Source organism: Excalfactoria chinensis, chromosome 7 (genome assembly GCF_039878825.1).
Source record: "Excalfactoria chinensis isolate bCotChi1 chromosome 7, bCotChi1.hap2, whole genome shotgun sequence".
NCBI classification, from domain to species: domain Eukaryota; kingdom Metazoa; phylum Chordata; class Aves; order Galliformes; family Phasianidae; genus Excalfactoria; species Excalfactoria chinensis.
This window is the reverse complement of record NC_092831.1, coordinates 8,013,564-8,034,714: the sequence shown is the minus strand read 5'-3', so window position 1 is coordinate 8,034,714 and position 21,151 is coordinate 8,013,564. Positions and strand designations below refer to the sequence as shown.

Sequence of the window (21,151 nt, the reverse complement as noted above, 5' to 3'; positions counted from 1 at the left end):
TATTACCAAGGTATAAGATTTGTTTGTTAAGACAAGCTAGAGTTGGAACGTGAGCAGTCAGAGCACGTGAATGCCTCCTGAAGTTAACAAGTGGGCAGGAGTTTCTGAAAATAACCAAAAGAGGAGGCCACAGGCAAACAGCCCTTCCCCTCAGGCTGCTTTCTCTCTCTCCCTTCAACTCTCACACCTCACTGAAGGTACTGAACGGGGTGAAGCCCCTGTCCTCCTCCAGGCTGCATCCACAGAGCGCCATGAAGCATCCAGGTCACACAGCACAGTCACATCTGCACAAGGCTGTGCTCTTAAATATTCCTAAGTGGTGACAGCAGAGCACTGACAACCCAGCATTTTAAAATCAATCATAAGATTACAGTCTCTACCTGGCACAAAACAAACAAGGTTTTATCACTTGTGCAGCATTACAAGGTGCAGCACTGAGCTGCTAAATTAATCTCTTGTTGTGACCCACATTTCCCTCCTGCCGTATTACTCAATGACACAACCATTCCCACACTGCAGAGCATGATATCTGCCTGAACTAATACTAGTGACAAAGCCTGGGAGCGTTTGTCTGCAGGCTTGGCGTGACTGACATACGCCTGGCTACCCGTGATTACTATCATCTTCTGTTTGATCCAGCTAAAGGGGCACAGGGCCAAGCAGCCAACACCCAGCTGAGGTCTGGCAGTGAGGGTCACCACAGAAATCTATAACGTTGCCATAGCAACTTACTTGCACTCTGTGTAACCATGACAACGCTGCTGCTTCCCCATCAAGCGATTCTTTTGGCAACGGTCAATCATTACTGCATCAGATTTCCAATAGTTGCAGTACCTTGAATGGATCGGTCTAAAAAAGCCTCTACATCCACTAATTTCACGGAGGCAAGTGAGAGAGTTCCTTAACTCTCTGTCACTGTACTAGCACAAGGCTAACCTTGCAACATGCAGTCTTACCATAGGAATCCCTAAACACACCACGGTTGATGAGTTTTAAAAGGCTTTGTACTGAGTGCACAGATGTTTATTTCTTGCAAGTAACCCCAAGCAAACTGCCCCATGATCTTCTGTTGTCCATTAGTCTCTCAGCAGGGGTGTACGTGAGGACGCTACAAAAGCAAACATTCTGGTCTTTAAGGAAAGAAACGAAACAGAAGCTGACAGGTATTTCTGCCTAGAGATTTTCCTCAAGTTGCTTAAACTTGATAGGATTTGTTTCTCTGCACTGTTTTTACCTTTTGATTAAATGTAAGCTGGAGACACCTTCCATATAATACTGCTGAGGTACTCAAGGTGAAAAAACTCAAGGCCATGCAGCTAACTACAAAGCATGCTGTGAATCCTGTAACATGCCAACCACTCATTTCAGTAGCAAGAGACTTGCAGCAGTCAGGGAAAGGAGCCAAGAGCTCTGCTTTCCCAATGGTTTGAACTGCGAGTCAGAGAAACTAAGGATTTCTTCACTCACTGCCTTTAAATGTAACCTTGTTGTTCCTTGAGGATCACAGGATGCAGCTAGGATGTTGTTGCAGAGCACAGTACTCACTGGTAGCAAGAACAGACTCATGCTTGGGCTACTGGAACACTTAGCACACAGGAAAAAAAAGCAGATACAGAGCTGCTGGAGCTTCAGAGCACAGACTTATGTGGAAAAACAGAGAAGTGTTCTCACCGATGCAATTTCCCACCGTAGAAGGGCTTGGTGTGGAAGTTAATACTTGCAGAATATCCTGTCTTTGCACAGTTTATGTTGACTTTTCCTCCCAGTTCTACCCAGGGAACAGTCAAAATTGATCGAGCATACGCACAGGGCAGAGAGAACGTGTATTCTTCCTCATGTTCCAAGAGGCTTAGGAGACCTGTGCAAAGAAACATCCTTAAATGAGCACTGTTTTAGAAATGACCAGGCAAGTTATTGAAACACAGACAGATCTACATCTGACTACTTTTCCTCATGGTTCCTTCGCGCTAAAAAAAAACCCCAAAAGTGACATTTATTACAGATTCCAGATGCTCAGGTTAGTGCTTTCAGTAAAACACAACACACGCTTACGTTTCTTTCTTGAGATGAGATTTATCCTAATAATATCTATCCACAAGACACAATACTGGGCAGTGCAACATACTTCTCAGTCAAACGCTAAAGGGCTGCCACTGCCTTACAGAGAGCTCTGGAGCACAACAACATTTATGTAGCCAAAAGGAAAGAATGAATGAATACCCTGAACTGCAGTCCTGGAGGAAGGCTAATACTCCTGTTCAATTCCCCTCTCTTTATTACACCCTACTCTACCCAAACGCAGGTAGCAGACTCCTTGCTACTACACTTATCTGCCAAGACAGACTTGCCTTATTCCTGACAGCAGATTTTGCAACAGACACTAAGAATCTCATAAAAACTGGATATTTTAACCCGGGTTTTAAAATGTGGCTGTTTTTCTGTTTTTGTTTTTAAACAAGAATCAAGGAGCCACATCACATGAAGTCCACCTCTCAGCACTACGAGAGCACAGTATGGTAGCTGACTGCTGTCTGCATCAAGCCATGCCTCTGCAGCATGCCAACACTGCGCCTTCTACATTCATTTTCAGACTCATGGTATCAGAAATGCCCAAAAGGAGACATTCACTTCTGAAATTACCTGGTACATACAAAGCATTGAGATATGCCTTCCATGCCTCTACCATGCTCACTCTTTGTCAGGTATCCAGCTGACATCCAAGTGCCTGAACCTACATGCCCCCAGTTGCTGGGCAACATACACAAGAAACATAATGGGTGATGCTGTCTCATCTCTTGAGTTAAAATTACTACTAAAGAGAAATTACCTACTTTGCTCCTAAAGGATCTAATTTCCGTAGCTGAAGAGAATATGAAGTTCAGTAATAAGACGAGTGCAATACATGCAAATAGAGCAGTGTTTATTTTTAACAAATATCTGATGCAAGCTATTTCATGCAGTGCTTTGGAAACATTCACAAAGACCAGTCTAGACTTACTGCCCTTCGGTTCAAAAGTCATAAACTGAATTCCAATATATTCCTGATCTTTGGCAAAGCGTAAACTTATCTATTTTTCCCCTCAAGCCTGCTGTTTATAATGAGAACTTAGTTGTCTCCTGCGCTTTATAAAGCATAAAAACCACTGGGTGACTGTACATAAAGGCTTTTAGATGTGAGATTAAAGGAAAAGCAGAAGTACAAGAAAAAAAAGCCTGAAAACTCATGGCAGCAAGTGGAAAAAAAGATGTCTCTGAAACACCTTTGAAACAAAACTACCAAGCAGTATCCACCTCTATTTCTGCCAGAGACGCACAGTGCTGAATTCTCTCTCAAATCAGTGTTTTCAACAGCTTCATCAAACAAATAAAGGAAAAACGTTCCACTTACCCTCACCAACCATTGTCACCCCTATCGACATTCCCAGGAATTTACTCTTTGTCCAGACGTGAGCATTGACACACATCTTTCTCTCCACACATTCAGCATAAAACCCTGAGACGGGAGGGTGGTGGGACACTTGCTCGGCTACAAACTTTACTGTGTAGTAGTCCGACTCCGCTTGGCCTTCCAGATCTTTAGACAAAGTTATTTGCTCAGAGGTGGAGTGAGCAGAGATGCTACTGCCACCGTCAGTGGCTACTTCACTCTTTGGCATCCTCCAGGAGCAGTGAAATGTTTCCCCAATGATAGGATTGTATGGTTTCTTTGCAATAGCTCCTTTGCGACCTTCATGAAAGGAAGTGAGATAATACTCAACAAAGCGGATCATCCTCTCCTCGGGGGTGGTGCCATTCGTGATCGCAATGAAGAGATCTGGATGGGACATGAAGTCCGCATACATCTCCAACAACGATCGCTTCTCTAAAATGAAAGTGGGAAGAACCACCTGAAACAAAGCAAAAAGCTGCAGTCGGTGAAATGAAAAGGCAGGCAGTTTCAGAAGGGAAGTTCTCAAGTGGAGGATTCCGTCTTGCTTCAGATGCTGCACTTTCAGATTAGACCTTACTGTCCCTCTTTGAAGCTATGAGCAAAGTAGGGTGATCGTGGATGCTAGGAAAGTACTCGACAAGGGGAAAGAATCCAATAGGTAAGGGACCGAGTACCCCCCATTAATAAATAAATCAGCTGTGAAGAAAGGGATGTGTTCCACATTCCCGTACAGTAGCAAACAGGCAGGACAGAGCTCAAACTATAACAAGGATGGTTCAGAGTAGAGGTCAGGAAAGGTTCTGTGTAGTAGAGAGAAGAAGCACACGAGCCATGTCAACATGCTTGATAGCCTGCTGTCTCTCACACCACAGAAAACAGGACACACACTTATCAGAAATAATAAATTAAGCTAACCCCTCTACCTTTGAACAGAAGATTTTATACTTTCCCACCTATATCCCCTACTGTAATAAAAAAGTAGAAGGGATATCTTGTGCTGGGCCAAGAAAAAGATATTTTAGCATAAGAAAGATGTGTTATCAGTCTTTTCCTTCCCCGTAGTGGCAATTAACCTCATATAATTAGCTTTATTGTAGTAAGCAAGCCAAGAGTGTCTCAACCAGGAGATCAAACAGTTCATTTAAGTCTGTTGCATTCAAAGAGGTGTCTCCACACTTCAGTTACTTACTCTTGTTAAGTCCATGCCAAGTTTCAGCTGAGACAAGAGGTGCAAGATAACACTGCGCTGTTCCTCCACTCCTCCTAGATCATCTTCTTTATTATCACAGAGGTCCTCCAGCTCCTCATCTGAATTTATTTCTTCAGGTTCCTGGAATAAGAGCCATAAACATCAGCTCAAAGATGCATCTATGCAGACAGTATCCAAAAAGAACTTCCTCTTGTAACTCTCCATTGTATGATACAAGAGATTAACCAAATCCAGATACCTGTGGAACAACCTGGGACAAACAACTGGGCAGGGGCAGAGGGGTGAAGCCCTGAGTGCCATGAGATGGTAGTAATATGTATCTGCCCTACAGCCTCCCCCTGGATCAGCAGTTCAAGGCAAATTCTTTACCACCCAATCACCACAGAAAGCACAAGGGTCCGTGTCCTCATGCAGAGCCCATAACCTGATGAACAGTACAGTATCACATGGAATCACAGAATGATTGGGTTGTGTTGGAAGGGACCTTAAGGATCATCAAGCTCCAACCCCTCTGCCATATGAGCGAGTCCATTCCAAGGATGCTGTGCTGTTCTACTACCAAAAATAAGGGAGCTGAAAACACCCATGGAAAGTGATAGTGATAATACTGATCGTGCCACAACTACAGACAGTGACATACGTTAATATGTAAGGGAGTTGGAACTAAAGTGCTTAGAAGGAGGAAGAAATCAGAGGGATACATTTGAGAACTCCTGGTTATTTGTTCGGTTTGCTTGTTTTTTTTCCCCCCCATTTCAACTTAATGACAATTTGACCTACTTAAAACTTCCATAAAATAAAAACCTAAAGATGTTTCAGTTGCCGTTTTGCTGTAAGACAGCAAAGTGAAACAGATGCTGCTGCAGAGATAAGCAGCCATGCATGACCTTTTCACAATAGCAGCCTCACATAAAGAACTGTGAGGAATCAAGTGGTATAGAAAGAATGTAATTACAGTTTTCTACCTCAGCTAGAAAAACAACTTCTTTTAAATAATCCTGTTCTTATATTGGAATATTTTGCACTTCATATTCTTTTTGACAGCTATAACACAGACTGTAGTTGTATTTCAGAAACATTAAGCCATCCTGAAGCCAAGTGATGAGAGCCGTTCACATTAAGAAAAACACATGCAGCAAGAGCTGCAAAAGAAAGATGGGAAGATGTAATAGCTGGAGATGGGCAATTTTATCTCTCATTCTGCATAGGCAGCTCTTCTTGGGCCTATTTTCTGAGCGCCACAAATTCCAATTAGGTCTTCCACACTGCAGCTTCCAACTGTTTTAGATCAACACACAAAGGAACAGTGCCTCTTTCAACACCTGGCATTACTGTCCCAATTGGCTCCCTGTGGCAGCTATTTAGAATAAGCTGCAAAATTCATTGAAAAGCGTGCCATGAAACTTTAATTTACTGCAACTGCACTCGCTCCTCCTCCAACGCAGCTAATTGAGAAGTATGAGAAGAACTGCATTTAAATCATTTTCTCATAACGTGATCAGGTATTCCTCAAAAACTCCCCGCAGAAAGAGGATTTTCACATTACCTTACCCTTGTTAGCTGGCAGGGCTCCGCAATGGACTGCTCCTCTCTGACAGATGCTGGCTTGTTTATCTCTGCTGGGAAATTCTGAGCTGCCCCATTTTTGAAGTGGTTTGACAGAGAGATCTTTGGTTCCAACCAACTGATCGTCGTTCCTGAAGCAAAAGAAAGTTTGCGCTGAAACTTGCTCATCCTCCACCAGGGCAGCGGACAGCGGTCGTCCCCAGAACAGCTTTCTGAAGGAGAAGCTGAAAGCGGCGAGATCCTCCTGCAGCCAATCCCTTCAGCAGCCACCGAACAAAGGTGGTGCAACGAGACACCACCTTCGGCGATCATTAGCACAAACCCTGCGATTGGCAAGCTGTAATACGTGCAACTTGGACTGGAGCAACCCTCTGGTGTCAGGCAAGGTGTAATCAGACACTCCAGGAAGAACCCAATCGACAGGAACGTAACCCTTGCAGGTTTTCTTTAACTCATACAAAAAAAGCAAACCGTTTATCACCTTTTCAAGCCTGGCTCGGTTTTAGACTAAAAAAAGCCAAACAAGAAAAAGTTTTGCTGCCAATGTTTTCTCTGGAGAGGGTACTCATCTTTTCTTGGCTGCAAAGGAGGCAGGCGCATGCTGCTGAATAAATAATAGTTGCTCAAAAAAGCTGCAGGGCTTGGAAAGCTATTTACCCACTCAATGACTCCGGTATCTCCAGTTACTCCCAGCTAATTTATTAGGATAGATCAAGTTCCTCATTAATAATGCAAATGTTCCATTCTTTTCCAAAGGCTAATAAACGGACAGGCGACTCCTGAAGTTTTTTACTGGATCAAAACAAACTGTGACAAGGCTGCAAGCACTGAAATGCTGCGCAAATCCCACTTCGTAGAACTGATAACACATCCTACTGCACTTCCGAACCCGCATCGGAAAGGACGTGCTCTCTTTCTATGATATCCACAATCCTCTCCTTGCAGAGCTCTGCAGTTACCTGCAACTAGGTCACAGCCTCAGCCACAGCAGAGGAAATTTAAATAAGAACATTTCCACCAGGAAAAGTACTGGGGCGGGGGGAAGAAAAAATGTACAGCTTGTAAGCATGAAAGAATCTCTACGTGTGCGTTCTAGACTGCATGTAATGCACATTCACTGCCTATGCATTGGCTCAGATTCAACAGCTATTCCCCATTTTCTGCTATCAGTTTCTTAAAAGAATCTTAAAAGTTCTACTTCATTTCACTGCTAAATGCTAGGAGGTTTTTAAAAGTGGTTTGAGATACCAAATATGCTGTAATGATAGACGGGACAGGACACCACATCAACACTTGTCTACCACTGGAACATCACATTCAAATCCATTCTCAACCACTTCAGGTAACACAACCTATTCTCCTTACCTGTCATCTCCCCAACCCCTAAAAGTCTTTTTTGTTTAATCCAGTACATGATTTCATCACTTCACACTTCTGAAATCCAAGCCAATAGTTGAAACTTCCCTATTCATCTCCGAGTCTGATTTTTGGGGCACTTCAATACACCGGGGCACTATTTTCACTCTTCTCAGGTGCCTTATTTGTTTCTCCTCCCCTGACCCACTTCTACACCTATAGCAAAATGGCATTCTTCCCCACAGAACTGAACTCCTGAAGTTAAAGTAGGGCTCAATGAGCACCGCTGATTTCCCTCCCACCCCTACAAATAGCGATGGTTCAAAGACAAAACAAACAGAAAGCCACCTTTAGAGCCCACACCAAAGAAAAAAAGACGATCCAAACAGAGTGCATCTCCCATCTTTACACACTGATTATTACAAATTAGCTGGGAGCAGGGAAAGTTCCTTCAGTGTGAGTAACTTGGGAGTCAGACTAAGATTTGGAGAGATGCCATCCAGCTTGTTCTTTCTAAAAGGTCATTTTTGAACTGAAATACAGCAAGAGTTAACCTGTCCTATTCACACTGTCCCTCCTAAAACCCGTCATCATTTAAAATGAACTACATCAATACAACAAACACTATTTTTGTGTGGAAAGCTAAACTAATGATAGCTTCAGAATAATGTGTTTTGCCAAATCTAATACCACAAAAACAATAGGAATATGAGAAAGATAAAGTAAGTGACAACTTAGTCTAACACCTGTTGCATAATAGAAGCATTTGAGTATCCACATAGCTTGTTGCTTACAGAGTCAGTAAGAGAAATCAGAGCTTTGTTGTTTTAATGCTTAGCGAGAAATTAAAGCTTTGCATATGTAAATGCTTACAGTAGGCACTAAGTGTGTAAATAAGACAGAAAAGCATGACACCTGGCAGGGCTCCAGCAGATAGCACACATCCTTCCTGCCTGTGACCCCAGAAAAATCCCCCTCCACCATTACTGTTCCTGCATCTCAAAGGCAGCCTTTTTCTTGTGATGCCTTATGGACTTTTTTCTGTCATTAGATCATCTGTAGCAATCCGTTGCTTTGTTTATGCAGCTATCATAGACTTCCTTAGTAGAGAAATCAATAGACAAGAGGAAAAATATGTACAGGAGTTCTACTCAACATGAGCAAATGTAGACTAGATCATAAGTAACAAAGCAGACAGTAGTTGCCCCTGCCCATGGTCAACTAGACTTAGTGGGACAAGCGATTTTCAGAGGTAAAGAGAGAAGGGCTTCATGCTCATTTGCTGGGAGCCAAACCCTATAACATCTACACCCACCTGCTGGTAAGGATCCCTTTTGTTGTGAAGCGTGTTGTAACTGGAGAATATGGAAACAGTCATTTAAGCAGTTCATGGTTGCCATGGAAGTTGCTTTGAGCATTAATAGGTCTTGATCCAAGGACGTAAGGTGACCGGAGACAGGAAGGCATTCTATGCTCCTGATCAAGTCTCTCTGCTGGCCCTCAGCCTGCGACATCATCTACCAAACAAAGCAGGTGTGCATCAGAAGGTGACGGAAGCGTGTTGCGTGATGTGCCAGACATGCATACAGAGTCCCACATGACTTAATGATAATAAAACTAAAACATCATAGGTACGTGTAGATTTAACCATACTTCTCCTTTCCTTCATGCAGCCGCATTAAATTCTCAGCGAAATACATGGCAACTTATTAACATAAATACACTGCTGCTACACATAGGTTTGCTATCACACTGCTTACTTAGCAGAGGGAATAGGAGGAACAGCAGGATTTTCACCTTCATTGCATGCTCAAGTTACGGCTTTCCTTGTTATTTTTTTCCCCTTGATCTCCCCCCAGTCTCCTTTCCTGCTTCCTCTGGAACAGAACCCTACATTACAGAACCTGCAACAGTACACATCATTTGACTGTTAGGGGTAAAGCACCAACACACACCAGCCAAACAGCATCATGTGGTCTTCGACCAAACGATATAAATTTCTCCTTGAGCTCGCAGAAGTGTTAACTTTGAATCATGGGGATGAAAGGAAACTCCTAGACATATTAGTCACCTTTCTGGGAAGGCACAGACGGCATTAATGCATTAAAAAAAATGCATTAAAAAAATGCAAAAGCATTAATGTAACTGGGTGCTTCTACTCTGCCATCATTATGCATTCTGGCACTAAGTTAAATATAAAAATAGATTGATTAAGCAGAGTAGAAAAAAGGATTTATTAAAAGAATCCAAGACGCATTCATGTGTTCTACCGCTGTGGTAATATCGAGGCTTTTAATTTAGCTATTCTGGCAGTTATCCTATTATTTTTTTCAATATCCCTGCCTCAAGTTTCTTCCAGGAACTGCTTTGAAGGTTCTACACAATACTCAAGCAATAGGTATTTATCTGATTTCATGGTATGTGGTATTTGGAATGTTTTAGGGCTTGGCCACATTGTACATCGTGGTGTGAACATACGGACAACTTGGCTCTTCAGTGGTGCAGTTATCCACACACAGGCACCTGTCCCAGGTGTGGCAGTGCAGAAAGCCAGCAAACAGTGAGAGGGGCGTCTGCACAGGCAGGGCTATGTAACCATCAGAACAGCGTCCTGTCTGCTTCCAGACAAGGATATAATTTAAGTCTCCTTTATCCCCACTCCCTCAATGCCTTGTTAAATTTCTTCTGGGTTAAAAAAAAAAGGACAGGAATTGGCTGGCAAATCACCACAGCCCTTCAGGTGACCTTCACTCAGCACTTCATTTCAGGGTCAGGTCAGACAGCAGGACAAGCCACGTCATACTCTGCGCTGACACTCAAACAGCCACATCTGCCCTTTCTACAAGTGTACTCTGAACAGGCTTAAGGTTCTTCCTGTTTGTATTTTCAGATTCGTAAAATAAAGAAACAGTGCCGGTAGGGGAGAGAAACACTACTACAGAAAACGAGGTCAGAAGTATGCAAGCTATAGCCCTCATTTTGCAAATGCATGCACCTACATTTACAGCAAGTCAGCACAAAGATCCCCTCAGATCTCCTGTTTTGCAAGGCATCCTAGTCAGCAGCGTTTGGTGAAGTGCTATTTGGTGAAGAACAAGAAGGGAAAGGGACTGACAGAAGAACAGCTGCACCGCAAGCCATTGGGAAGCTCACAGAAAGAACCACACACAGCAGATAATGTGAAAGAAAAGGGCTCTTCCCATAGCTGCTCAAAATGAACTGGAAGCATTCAAAGAACATTCACCTCAAATGTAACAAGCATGCCCAAATGTACCTGCCTTTTGTTATTCCAAGCATTTTAACTGTATCTAAAAATGCATCCAACCAGCATTTTGGCTTCAAAAAGATAAGCAAACTGACATCCAGAGCACTCTTTGTTTATATGGGTCAAGAAGTATAAGCTGATACAATCAAATTGTTGGCCAACTAAGTAACAACTAAACAAAGAAACAAATCATTTCATGCTCTCTTGGCAACTAAGAGAAGTCATTCAACTGGACTTGGAGAAAAGACTCTGATTTGGACAGAAGTTCACATATTCTGAGGTTTGAACACAGCCTCTCTGTGCAACCCAGTGAATAATTACACCACAAGACTTGATTTAAATCAAGAACAGTGATGATGGAATCATACCTACCAGGGCAAAGCATTTTGCATCCCAACTTGCAAACTCCCACTGATGAATTTACCGCAGTGTCTAGACAGACACTTTGGGGTTAATGACACAATATTCTCTTGTCCCAGTTTCTGTAAGTGTACTTTTTAACAATTCATGCTTGCTAGACCCTTATTCACTAAATTAAAAAGCCCTCCATTAGAAACCTTTTCCCAATAAATGCTATCCCAATACACTACAATGCTCACTAATACCAAAAAAGCTACAAAATAACAGAGGTCATTCAAGGTAAAAGGACAACTGAGTGAATGGGTCTACAGCTTGGCACTGGAAAAATCACAATACGTTAGCAACATGCCACATGATGGTGAACCCTTATTACCTATAACACCACCTATAACACCAGATTTGCAAAGACCATAGAATACATACTACATGATTTCACAACAAGCCAGGATAAATTACATAACCCCACAGCTATGCAGGAATAGTTTAGGAGTTGTGACTGACAATATATGCATCTAATGAAAACAGCAGATTTCTCCACAATGCTAAACATAAGACAACGGTTCCTTCAAGAGACTGTTAGGTAATTCCAGGTATACCGACCTCTCGGACATCTACAAGGTGATCTGGTTGCAGAATAGGCCCCCTTTTTCCAGCAGGCAATCTGTGATGCCCAACGTTGAAAAAGGAAACTGCATTTTGGCTAGGTCTTCTCTGCAGCCCTGGAGAGTTGATGCTTCCTTGGGATGCGAGAGAGAAGCTGCGAGATTTCAGAGGAGGGTTGTTCTGATGAATAAATAAGAAGATGGAGAAATATTTACAGTTAATTACAATAATTAAGCAGCAAGCGTTCTAATTTAAACCATGCAGAAGAACATTTAATCCCGGGTTTTCAAAGGAGCAGTAACAGATGACAAAGCCATAAACGTGTTGGCAGCAACTGCTGAAAGGAATATGTTGTACTGCTGACAGCTGCCTTGTTTTACAGTCTAATTATAAGGAATCAGTGCAACGAGATGGACCAATGGCTATCACTTCTGACTTGAAGATTAGCCCTTGATCTGCAACAGTTCTAGAAACCGACTGCCCATGGGTCCTGCAAGGGTAGAGCTCACATGTGAGAGAAAGGAATTTCAGTCTGAACTGGTCATTGAAGCAAACATTAGCTCCGGATCATACACTTAAAGCAAGGTTTTATTCAAATAACATATAGATTTTATAGCAATCAGGAGTTTCTACAGAACATACTACATTCACAACCACCCCACAGAGAACAAAGGTAAGCAACAGTTGAAGAAGTAAGGGCTTATTTCTCAAACATACAAGAAAGGAAAATAAAAAGAAAAGCTCCCAACTGAAAAACCTTCCATAAAAATTAAATAAAATGCAAAAGCCACTGAAAAAGCTACTCTCATCATTAAGCTCTGCTTCCTGATCAAATACCAGCTCACCAGCACCCAGTCACAGAGGACCACACACATTTTCCAAGGCAAAGCCACTTCATTCCTAAAGCACACATCTAGTACAAGTTAGCTATTGCTCAGAGGAATGTTCCTTGTTGTGAGTTCCAAGCCCAGCTGCAAGCTCTTTTGCTAGTATTTGTTTTAGATAATGGGATAGTTGCATTTGCACCTACTTCTTTCACCACCCTAAATTATTTTTGCCCAGGAAAACATGAATCATACAATACCTTCCCAATAGCTTCTGTGTGATGCTGTGTGCATATCTGCAGCCTGCTAACCCAGTGCTGTCGTTCCTTAGCATCAGTAGCTAATAAAAGCAAAGCAAAAGGACCATTTACATGAAGATATTTAAGTACAGGCAAAAAAACCAACCAAACAAAATCCACTTAATTCTCTGAAACAGGCAGAGGACTTTCCAGGTCAGCTAAGCAAGTCTTAGATCCCAAAATCTGTTGATTAGCTATAACACTGTGTGTTTCACACAAAGCACTCATTGCAACAGCCTGCTGCACGAGTTCTCTTGCTTTTAAACACACTGCCAAACCCAGAACAGCAACCACAGGTAAAAGTCAGGAGTGCCTCTAGTGGAAAAGTCCCCTACCTGAGAACAACAGTCTTACCTCTTAGTTTATACTGCTCCCCGCTGGCAGCATTGACTGTAAAGGTGTGCGAGTCTTCATCACTGGGTGAAATTACAGCTCCTGCTAGCTGCAACGTGCCTCTGGGCTTCAGGTGTCTAGACTGCTCATTTACAAAGTACTCCAGCAGGCCAGCATCATTGTTTAGAACAAAAAACCTGCAAGGGTGACAAAGTAAACACAGAAAATAAGCCTGGGCTGATACTTTTAAGAAGGGTGAGCAAAGGGGGAAGAAGCTAAGAAGTCAAAACTTTCATTACAAGTCAGTGGAGATGAGACTAGGATTTAAAGACTTGTGTCAACGCGGCCCCAGCCATGTGAAATACATTCCCAACAAGGCTGGCCACAAATTCTTGGCAATATTTTCCTCAAAGATCAGGAATGTTATAGAGTAAGAAAATAAGAAGAATGCCATTACAAGATTGTGAAAGTTTGGGGAACTCTGAGGCCTAATGCACCCTTAGCCTATGTAAATTACAGATAGAATAGCTACAGAACTGACAAGTAGCAATAAACGTATTGACAACAGTCACTGCGTGACAGAGGGAATAAGAATCTGGCCAAGGTGATACACGGAGGACTTGTTCCTGGTATTTACTTGGTTGAGCTGTGCTGCTCTATGAAGCAGGGTGTCTGGCCAGAAGGGTTCACCTGTCATAGACAATCAAAGTTATTCCACGGGAGACAAACAGCCTGTGGAACCAAAGGGAAAAAGCTTGCTTAAGTTTGGATTTTCAGCCTATTTATTTATCTAATGGTGGTATCATCTGCCAACAGAGCCAAATCTTTCAAAGGAAAAAACATAAATGAAAGGGAATAGATTCAAGTTCTCAGAAAGGGGCAGAAAGAATCAATGCTGCAGACCTTTTTTATGCTGTGCACAAGACATTTCTATTGCGTTTGCTCAATGGAAAATGGGAAATCCCAGTGTTATAAGACTGAAACATGCTCATTTGGATGTTGCCAAAAATGACCACTACTGAAAAACATCAGAACAAAAATAACTTACCGATATTGCCAACCGGTGACGAGATTGGTGTACTTCATTAAGTAGCCACAAATATTTTCCATGTGATCACTACCACAGAAAGAAAAACAAAAGCAATCAAATAACAATAACACCAAATGAAGTCCAGATCTCCACAACTTTTGATCGTTATCTGTTCTCTGAAAATGAATTTTTACCTTCGATTTTTAAATGGCACCATCATTTTTCATCATTTTAATCTTCTGTTTCGCACTCATCTCAGCAAGCTTTGTAAAACAAAACTAACTTTCACTAACTTCAGAGAAACTCAAGCACAGCCACCAACCAAAACCAGTCCCTGAGCACTCCTATACCACCAAACCCACTGCACTTACCCTTGATTTCCAGAATCCTTCCTGACTACGCTTACAAACACAGATGCTGTACAGAAGACAACATGCAGGTGCTTGTCACAGCAAGCTATTCCAAAACATAAAACAAATTTGAAGCATCTCCTTCTCTGGCCTGGCAAGAAAGTTCAGTAGTTTCTCTTTCAAAATGAACTTGCGACATCCACCAAAACCAAGAACCCATGGAGGCACTCAGTGTGGAGGCTTAACATCACTACAGAGACAACACATGGTCACTTCTGAAACGAAGCTGTTTAGGAGGCTGCTAACAAAGAAAACCTCACAGTAACTCACTGCCGTATGAGGAAGTCCCTACTTTCAGAAGGGGTATCCAAAGAAGAGGTGGAAGAATGCATATTTTTGAAGAAAGAAGAAGCAATTCTGCGAACTGACATTTAGAAGCATACGGCTGGTTATTACTGCTGCCATCGCTATTACAGCAGCGTACTACAATGGAGAGTACCCAGCGGGACCATCTGGGAATTTAATTGGTAGCAGCTCATTAAGTGGTACTACACAGGTAAAAGTAACAGCCTGAATCCTCTCTGTCCTCCCAGCTATCGTGTATCTCAACTGCATCAAAACGCTAAGCAGACATGACCAAGCACAACCCCTGCAGACGCCTCATTTGTTGTTATGGCACCCAAGTGCTGTGCAGTTTAGACATGCTCACTGTCATCATTTGGCAGAAAATTGTGAGACAGCGGAGTCATAAACTTGCGTTTAATCGTCTGAAAATTACCCCTCATCATGGCTAATTGATTTCCATTTTGTGTCGTGAATCCAAACCTCACTCTTGCTCTGCAGACACTCAGCAGCCTGCAGGCTCAGCACGCAGCTGCTGCCTTCCCCATCCATCACCCACCCGGAGCACAGGTATGTTTAGCAGCTAGAAGAGTCACAGAAGTGACCACAGCCTGAAATTAAATGAACAGAACCATATGTAAGGCCACAGAAGCCCATTCATCTGATAGCAATGGTAAATTCAGTCTGATTGAAATTGTTACACAGCATTCAGTGGGGATGATGAGACAACTGATCTGATCTGTCCAGAGAAAAAAAATAACCGGCTGCAGAACAGACAGAGATGCACTTCCACAGCAAAGCAGCACTTGACTCATTTGCTCAGAAAGACAGAACATGAACTCATGCTAAATGAGCCTTTTCTTGTCTTTTGATTTTCTGCCAGTCTGGGCAGAATATTGATTAAATTATTTTCTACCTTAATTGTGTCCATGCCGCTATACTAGAACTGCCAGCCAAAGAGACTATATTTAGGTTTCAGTCTGCCAGAGGCTGGACAAACCCTCAGCACCCATGTACAGCACAGATTAGCCTACCCAAAGCTAGGAGAAACTCAGCTGGTATTTAGAACACTTCCTTGGCAGCGTAAGAGCCTGGGAGCAAACAAACAAGCAAACATCTGAGCAGGAACGCAGCCCTCAGAGGCATTAATCCCAGCACACTGTGCAGGTCGGGCAATTGCCAGCATTTGAACTCAGATATGAGTTCAAAAACAACCCAAAAAGCTTAAATCCAGTCGGCAAATTGTAATTCACAGAAGGCAGATCTTGTCTAAACCCGCTGCAGAAACACTGTTAATCTCCTGATCTTCTTTGGGGTAAACACCAGTGCTTTCCTATGTATGCAGCAAAACATTCTCAGGATTATTAGCAAACAGTGTCATGAGGCAGATAAAACCACTGCTTTGTTAAGAAAAAAAAAGAGTAATAATTCATTAGGGTGGAATTAACATCAAGGCCCTTCAGAGAGCCACAGAAGGCATTCAAAAGGGCAGATTTCAAAAGCCAGTGGTCAGGGCTCACAGATAACCACGGCAGCAGAAGACAGTCAAACATGACTCAGAGCTTCCTTTGAGCCCTTACCAGCACTGCACCCAGGGGAACAACAGCAAGGCTTGTTTCACATCATCTGTGTGCTTCACTATCCCCTCCCACGATGTTTCTGATTTTAGAGAAATGGATTTCAGAAGTGAATTTGACCACAAACACGGAGCAAAGATCACAGAGCCGGCCTGCACTGGGATCCTTTCCCACTGTAGGAAAGCCTTCTGTTCCAGCTGCCAGCTCCATGCACATACATGTACCTGTGGGTACGTGTGTCCTCTAACAACCCACAGCATTGCTTTCAAAATGCTCCCAGAGGTTCAGCAATGCAGCTCCTGAGACCCACGTTTATGTAGAAATTCAGTGTCCTCCCTTTGCTGCCTGACAGAAGACGAGTGCAAGTGTCACAACTGACCCATCACAGCTTGGAACACCTTAAAAAAACAACTGCTTTGACTTCTGCTGAGTTACTTCAAGCAGCGATACCCAGTAAATCACAACCAGTCCACACCGCATCCTCCCCACAAGTAAAGCATGTTTCAAAGGCCAGACGCCACCCTGCCTCCCATTTTCATTTATCATCAGCAAGGCAGACTAAACTGTCCCTGTAAGCGAGTGGTTAAAGTTGGTGAGGAGTTACAAAACAGTTCATTCTGTTTTCAGGGGACAGCCCCATCCCACCCGCAGTCCCATCCTTCACAAGCCGTGTTTCCAGACAGCCAAGCACCACTCCAAAGACAGATGACAGGATAAGCAAACTGGCAACAATCCTCTGCAAGTGCTTTATTTCCTTGCTCATTTGTCCTTTTCTGAAGCTGCAGCAGCTGTCAGTGCCTTGTGGGCTGGTTTCCTCCTGGGAAAGGAAGGAGAGCGGGTGATGGCTGGGCCCAGTTCTTCCTGCATCCTGTTTACAGGGAGCACCCAAGCCTTTCACATGGATGCTGAGGAGCAGCAGTCCCTGAATGACGTCTGCCATGAAGAACACAGGGCCAGCACCTCAGAGAAGGCTCCAATGAGCCCAGATAATCTCACATAGGGTACTCAGAACAGAGCCAGGCACCTCCAAGCCAGCAGCTGCTCAAAGGAGCAGCCAATGGCTTCCCCATGAGACCAGGCTTCGTGCAGCTGCTGAATGCACGTGGATTTGAGGAACCGAGCATCGTGCAGGGCAAACCAGTCATACAACCATCAGGGCTGGAAAAGAACTATGAGATCATCTAGTTCAACCATCAACCCATCCCCACCACACCCGCTAACCACGGCCCTCAGTGCGTGGCTCTGACCACACAGCCTGAAGGAATAAAGCAGCCTGAAGGAATAAAGCAGCAGCTGCTTCTACTGAACTTCATCTGTGACAGCTTGTTTATTTCTCATACCTCAGTGCAAAGCGCTCATCTACAAAGTATTAATTCCTCTTTTTGTTACGAAGGAAACAGAGAAAGGAAAGAATAGATCAGTCAGCAGAAACATTGGGCATGTCTTCTGCAACAGGAGAAACCACACGGTCCCAAGAAAACACCAGCATGCACAGCATGCTCCTACAATGCAGCTCCCTGCTGCTGAGAATGGCTTTCCCAGCACCTGAAGGAGGAAGGGCTGAAGCCTTCATCTTGCTTACAGGGTATCTGCATCAACAAGCTGGCTCTGCTCTTCCAAATGCTTTCTGGAAGAAATTAAAAGCCAACCTCACCATGCTATTTACTAACAGCGCCATGCAGCTGACTGTGAAATGGCTGCAGGAGCTCCTGCTTTTCAGTTCACGTTGATGCCATATTCAATTACAAGCTTCAAATAAAACAGACAAGTAGAATAAAAAGAAGAAAACATCCAAGCCCACGACACTGACAGCAAACCTTGCAAACAGAACACTTGGCTGTGAGCACGCAACCACATTAGCAACACAAAGCTTCAACATATGATGTGCTTCTCCACATATCTCTGTGGGCAAGGGGCCCTTCCATCACAGCCACCAACAACAAAGATGCACTTGCACTCAAAATTTCCACTGAGTCCTCATGGGGAACACATCAAATCAAGCTTATGAGGTTTATTGTTCTTTGGTTTTAAACTATCCTAATTCAACTCGCAATTTCATGCATTCAGGGCCACAGATCAATTAGAAAGATGAACCAACACTGCAACGCTTTTGTAGGGTAGCAGTAGGAAAATGAAAGGGCCAGCACTTAATTACTGAGAAGCAAAACACTGCTGTCAATGGACTGCAGCAAAACTGGCAACATTGAACTGCTTTATCATTTACAGAGCTGTTCAACTCTCAAAAGGTGTGTGCCAGTTAAAAAAAAATGCAGTCAGTTTCAGCTAAGCAATTTCTTTCGCATGCATGTAATCAGCTCAAGTCAGCACAAACTCTGCCCACATACAAGTTATTTGTGGGTTTGCATCAGCAAAACACAACTGGACCTGGACCTGAGAGTCAGCTGCCAGTGCTGTGGATTATTCTGCAAGGGTCACTGCTCACTGCTGCTGGAAAAGCAACTCCAGATTCAGCTGACAACAACCATTTAGAGGTGGAACGCATGCAAAACAAACAGCTTAAGGAGGTATGAACTCTCCACTTCACACCCCTGGAGTACAACTATTGCTTCCTGCAGCCGAGCTACCATTCATGTTTTATCATTTCATGACTGTGGAACATAACACACCATTTCACATAGTATTGTTACCAGGAAACAAAACTCTCCCTTGAAGTCTAGTAAGTAGGTTCAAGCTGCTCTGCTCAGTAAATAGTAGTAATATAACATAAGCTATGCAGGCACACTGATGGATGAGCATCTTTGATATTCAGGAGTATCAGCTGCCTACAGCACTTCAGAAAGTAATGGTTATATTCCCCAGGCATTCTGGTCTGCTTCTAATGAACGTGTAGAAAGACACGCTCTCCCAGTCTTAATACTTATTTGCCATTATGACTTTTCTTTTAAAGCTGTATTGCAATTGGACGCTGCCATCCTGAACTTCACAGCGGTGATGAGTGACCTGCTGCAGGGGATCATTAAATGCCTCCAATAAGCTGTCAAGTGCACACCCTACAACCCCTTGGATGACACCAAAGCAAGGGGAGCAGACAGTGTGAGAACATGAGCTCCTATTCAGGGGATCCAAACCATCCAGAGGAATGGATTGAGCGAGACCTCCTGAGCTTAATAAACCAATGCCTTGTGCCTGGGATGGACTAACCCATCAGTGCAAGCTGGGTACACCGTGCCAGACAAGAAAAGGACAAGAATCGGAGCTGTTTAGCCTCCTTCAGAGGAAAGGAAGGCTTGAGAGAAGTTCACCACGGCCTCCCACGCAGCAGGTGTCCATCAATAAGATGGAGCAGACCCTTTGACAGAGAACCCGCAGAAAGGTAAACAGAGATGGCCTCAAGTTGCAACAAGAGAAACTGCTTGTTGGACACAAAGGAAAATCCTCCACAGCGAAAGAGCAAAAGCCCCCATCCAGAAGCCCAGAGAGGTTGTGGGACCTACATCCTTGAAGACACACAAAATAAAACAGAAGGGCCTGGATGCTCCATCCTAACCTTGGAACTGACCCTGGACTAGAGATTTCCCAACCCAATTATACAGAAATTAACCACAGACATTCCTACATTAAGCTCAGCAGGTAGGTGAGTAGCTACTCTTCAGGTTTAAGCACTAATTAAGAAAGCACCTGTGTTCATTTAAGCACTTACAGTTATGACAACAAACAAAAACAGCAGGACTGCTTTCTTGTTTAGAGCTGTAAGCAGACAGTGATGCTCAGACAAGGAATTAACCAAAACCGTTCACTGAACAAGGAACTTCAGGCAAGAAGTTCACATACGGTTTTCTTCTCTTTCGTTTGTCACTGACGTTTATGAAGGAGTCATGAGCAAACAACAGAGAAAAAGGAGATTATCATCCCACTTCACAGATTGGAGACCGATTTACAGTGAGTTTTCAGCCTTTCAAACTTGGAGAAGCTGTGCCCTGATTTGTTTATTTAAGTTTCTGCCCCGTCTTAGCAGCTGACACATTCAAACCACAGCTTCTGTGGATTTCAGCTGCGGCTGTGACCCTGCAACAGTTCCTGCAGACAACTGTTCCAAATGAGCCCTCTGAGAAAGATGAACACCCAGTGAGTGATTATAGAGGCAAATCAGTTTAAGTAGCCAGTGAACACAGGGGAAATCAGAGCCAGGGTGAGAAACCAGCTCCTCCACACTGCATCCTCCAGCCTTGCCCAGACCTTTGGCTTCCTGCTGCAGACCACTCACCTACTGCTCCTCCACTGCAAATGCAGCCAAATTCTGAGCTCTGTAGGAAATTAATCTGCCGGTTCCTAAACACTCATGGCTTCTTCTTTTAAGGTTTTCAGCCTCATTAAGAGCTTGGGAATTTATACATGAAAGGCAAAAATGCACATCCAAGACACTGATGTTCCTGCTCCAAAGCCCAACAGCATTACAGGCTGTCAACCCAAGACTGTCACACACAGAATAACAGCACTTCCATCTCATTACAGCATGCTGCAGGCCCTCGATAGACACACAGTACAGAAAGCCTGAAACCATACGAGCTTTGCAAGCACCCCAAAATGAAAGCTGTCAGACTGTCACCAGCAAGCACTTATTTGCTGCAATACAAATGCATTAGCA

At 43.4% G+C, this 21,151-nt stretch overlaps 1 protein-coding gene across 1 annotated transcript in view; it reads right to left on the bottom strand.

Moving 5' to 3' along the window:
- Positions 1–21,151, bottom strand: part of OSBPL11 (oxysterol binding protein like 11) — a 29,713-nt gene that overhangs the window by 4,453 nt on the left and 4,109 nt on the right. The window contains exons 2-10 of the mRNA XM_072342041.1: positions 14,295–14,363; positions 13,268–13,443; positions 12,875–12,954; positions 11,788–11,970; positions 8,878–9,079; positions 6,192–6,337; positions 4,620–4,760; positions 3,389–3,887; positions 1,672–1,858 (exon numbers count right to left, since the gene is read on the bottom strand). Of these exons, the coding sequence (XP_072198142.1) occupies positions 1,672–1,858; positions 3,389–3,887; positions 4,620–4,760; positions 6,192–6,337; positions 8,878–9,079; positions 11,788–11,970; positions 12,875–12,954; positions 13,268–13,443; positions 14,295–14,363 (1,683 nt within the window). The remainder of the gene's footprint in view (positions 1–1,671; positions 1,859–3,388; positions 3,888–4,619; positions 4,761–6,191; positions 6,338–8,877; positions 9,080–11,787; positions 11,971–12,874; positions 12,955–13,267; positions 13,444–14,294; positions 14,364–21,151) is intronic.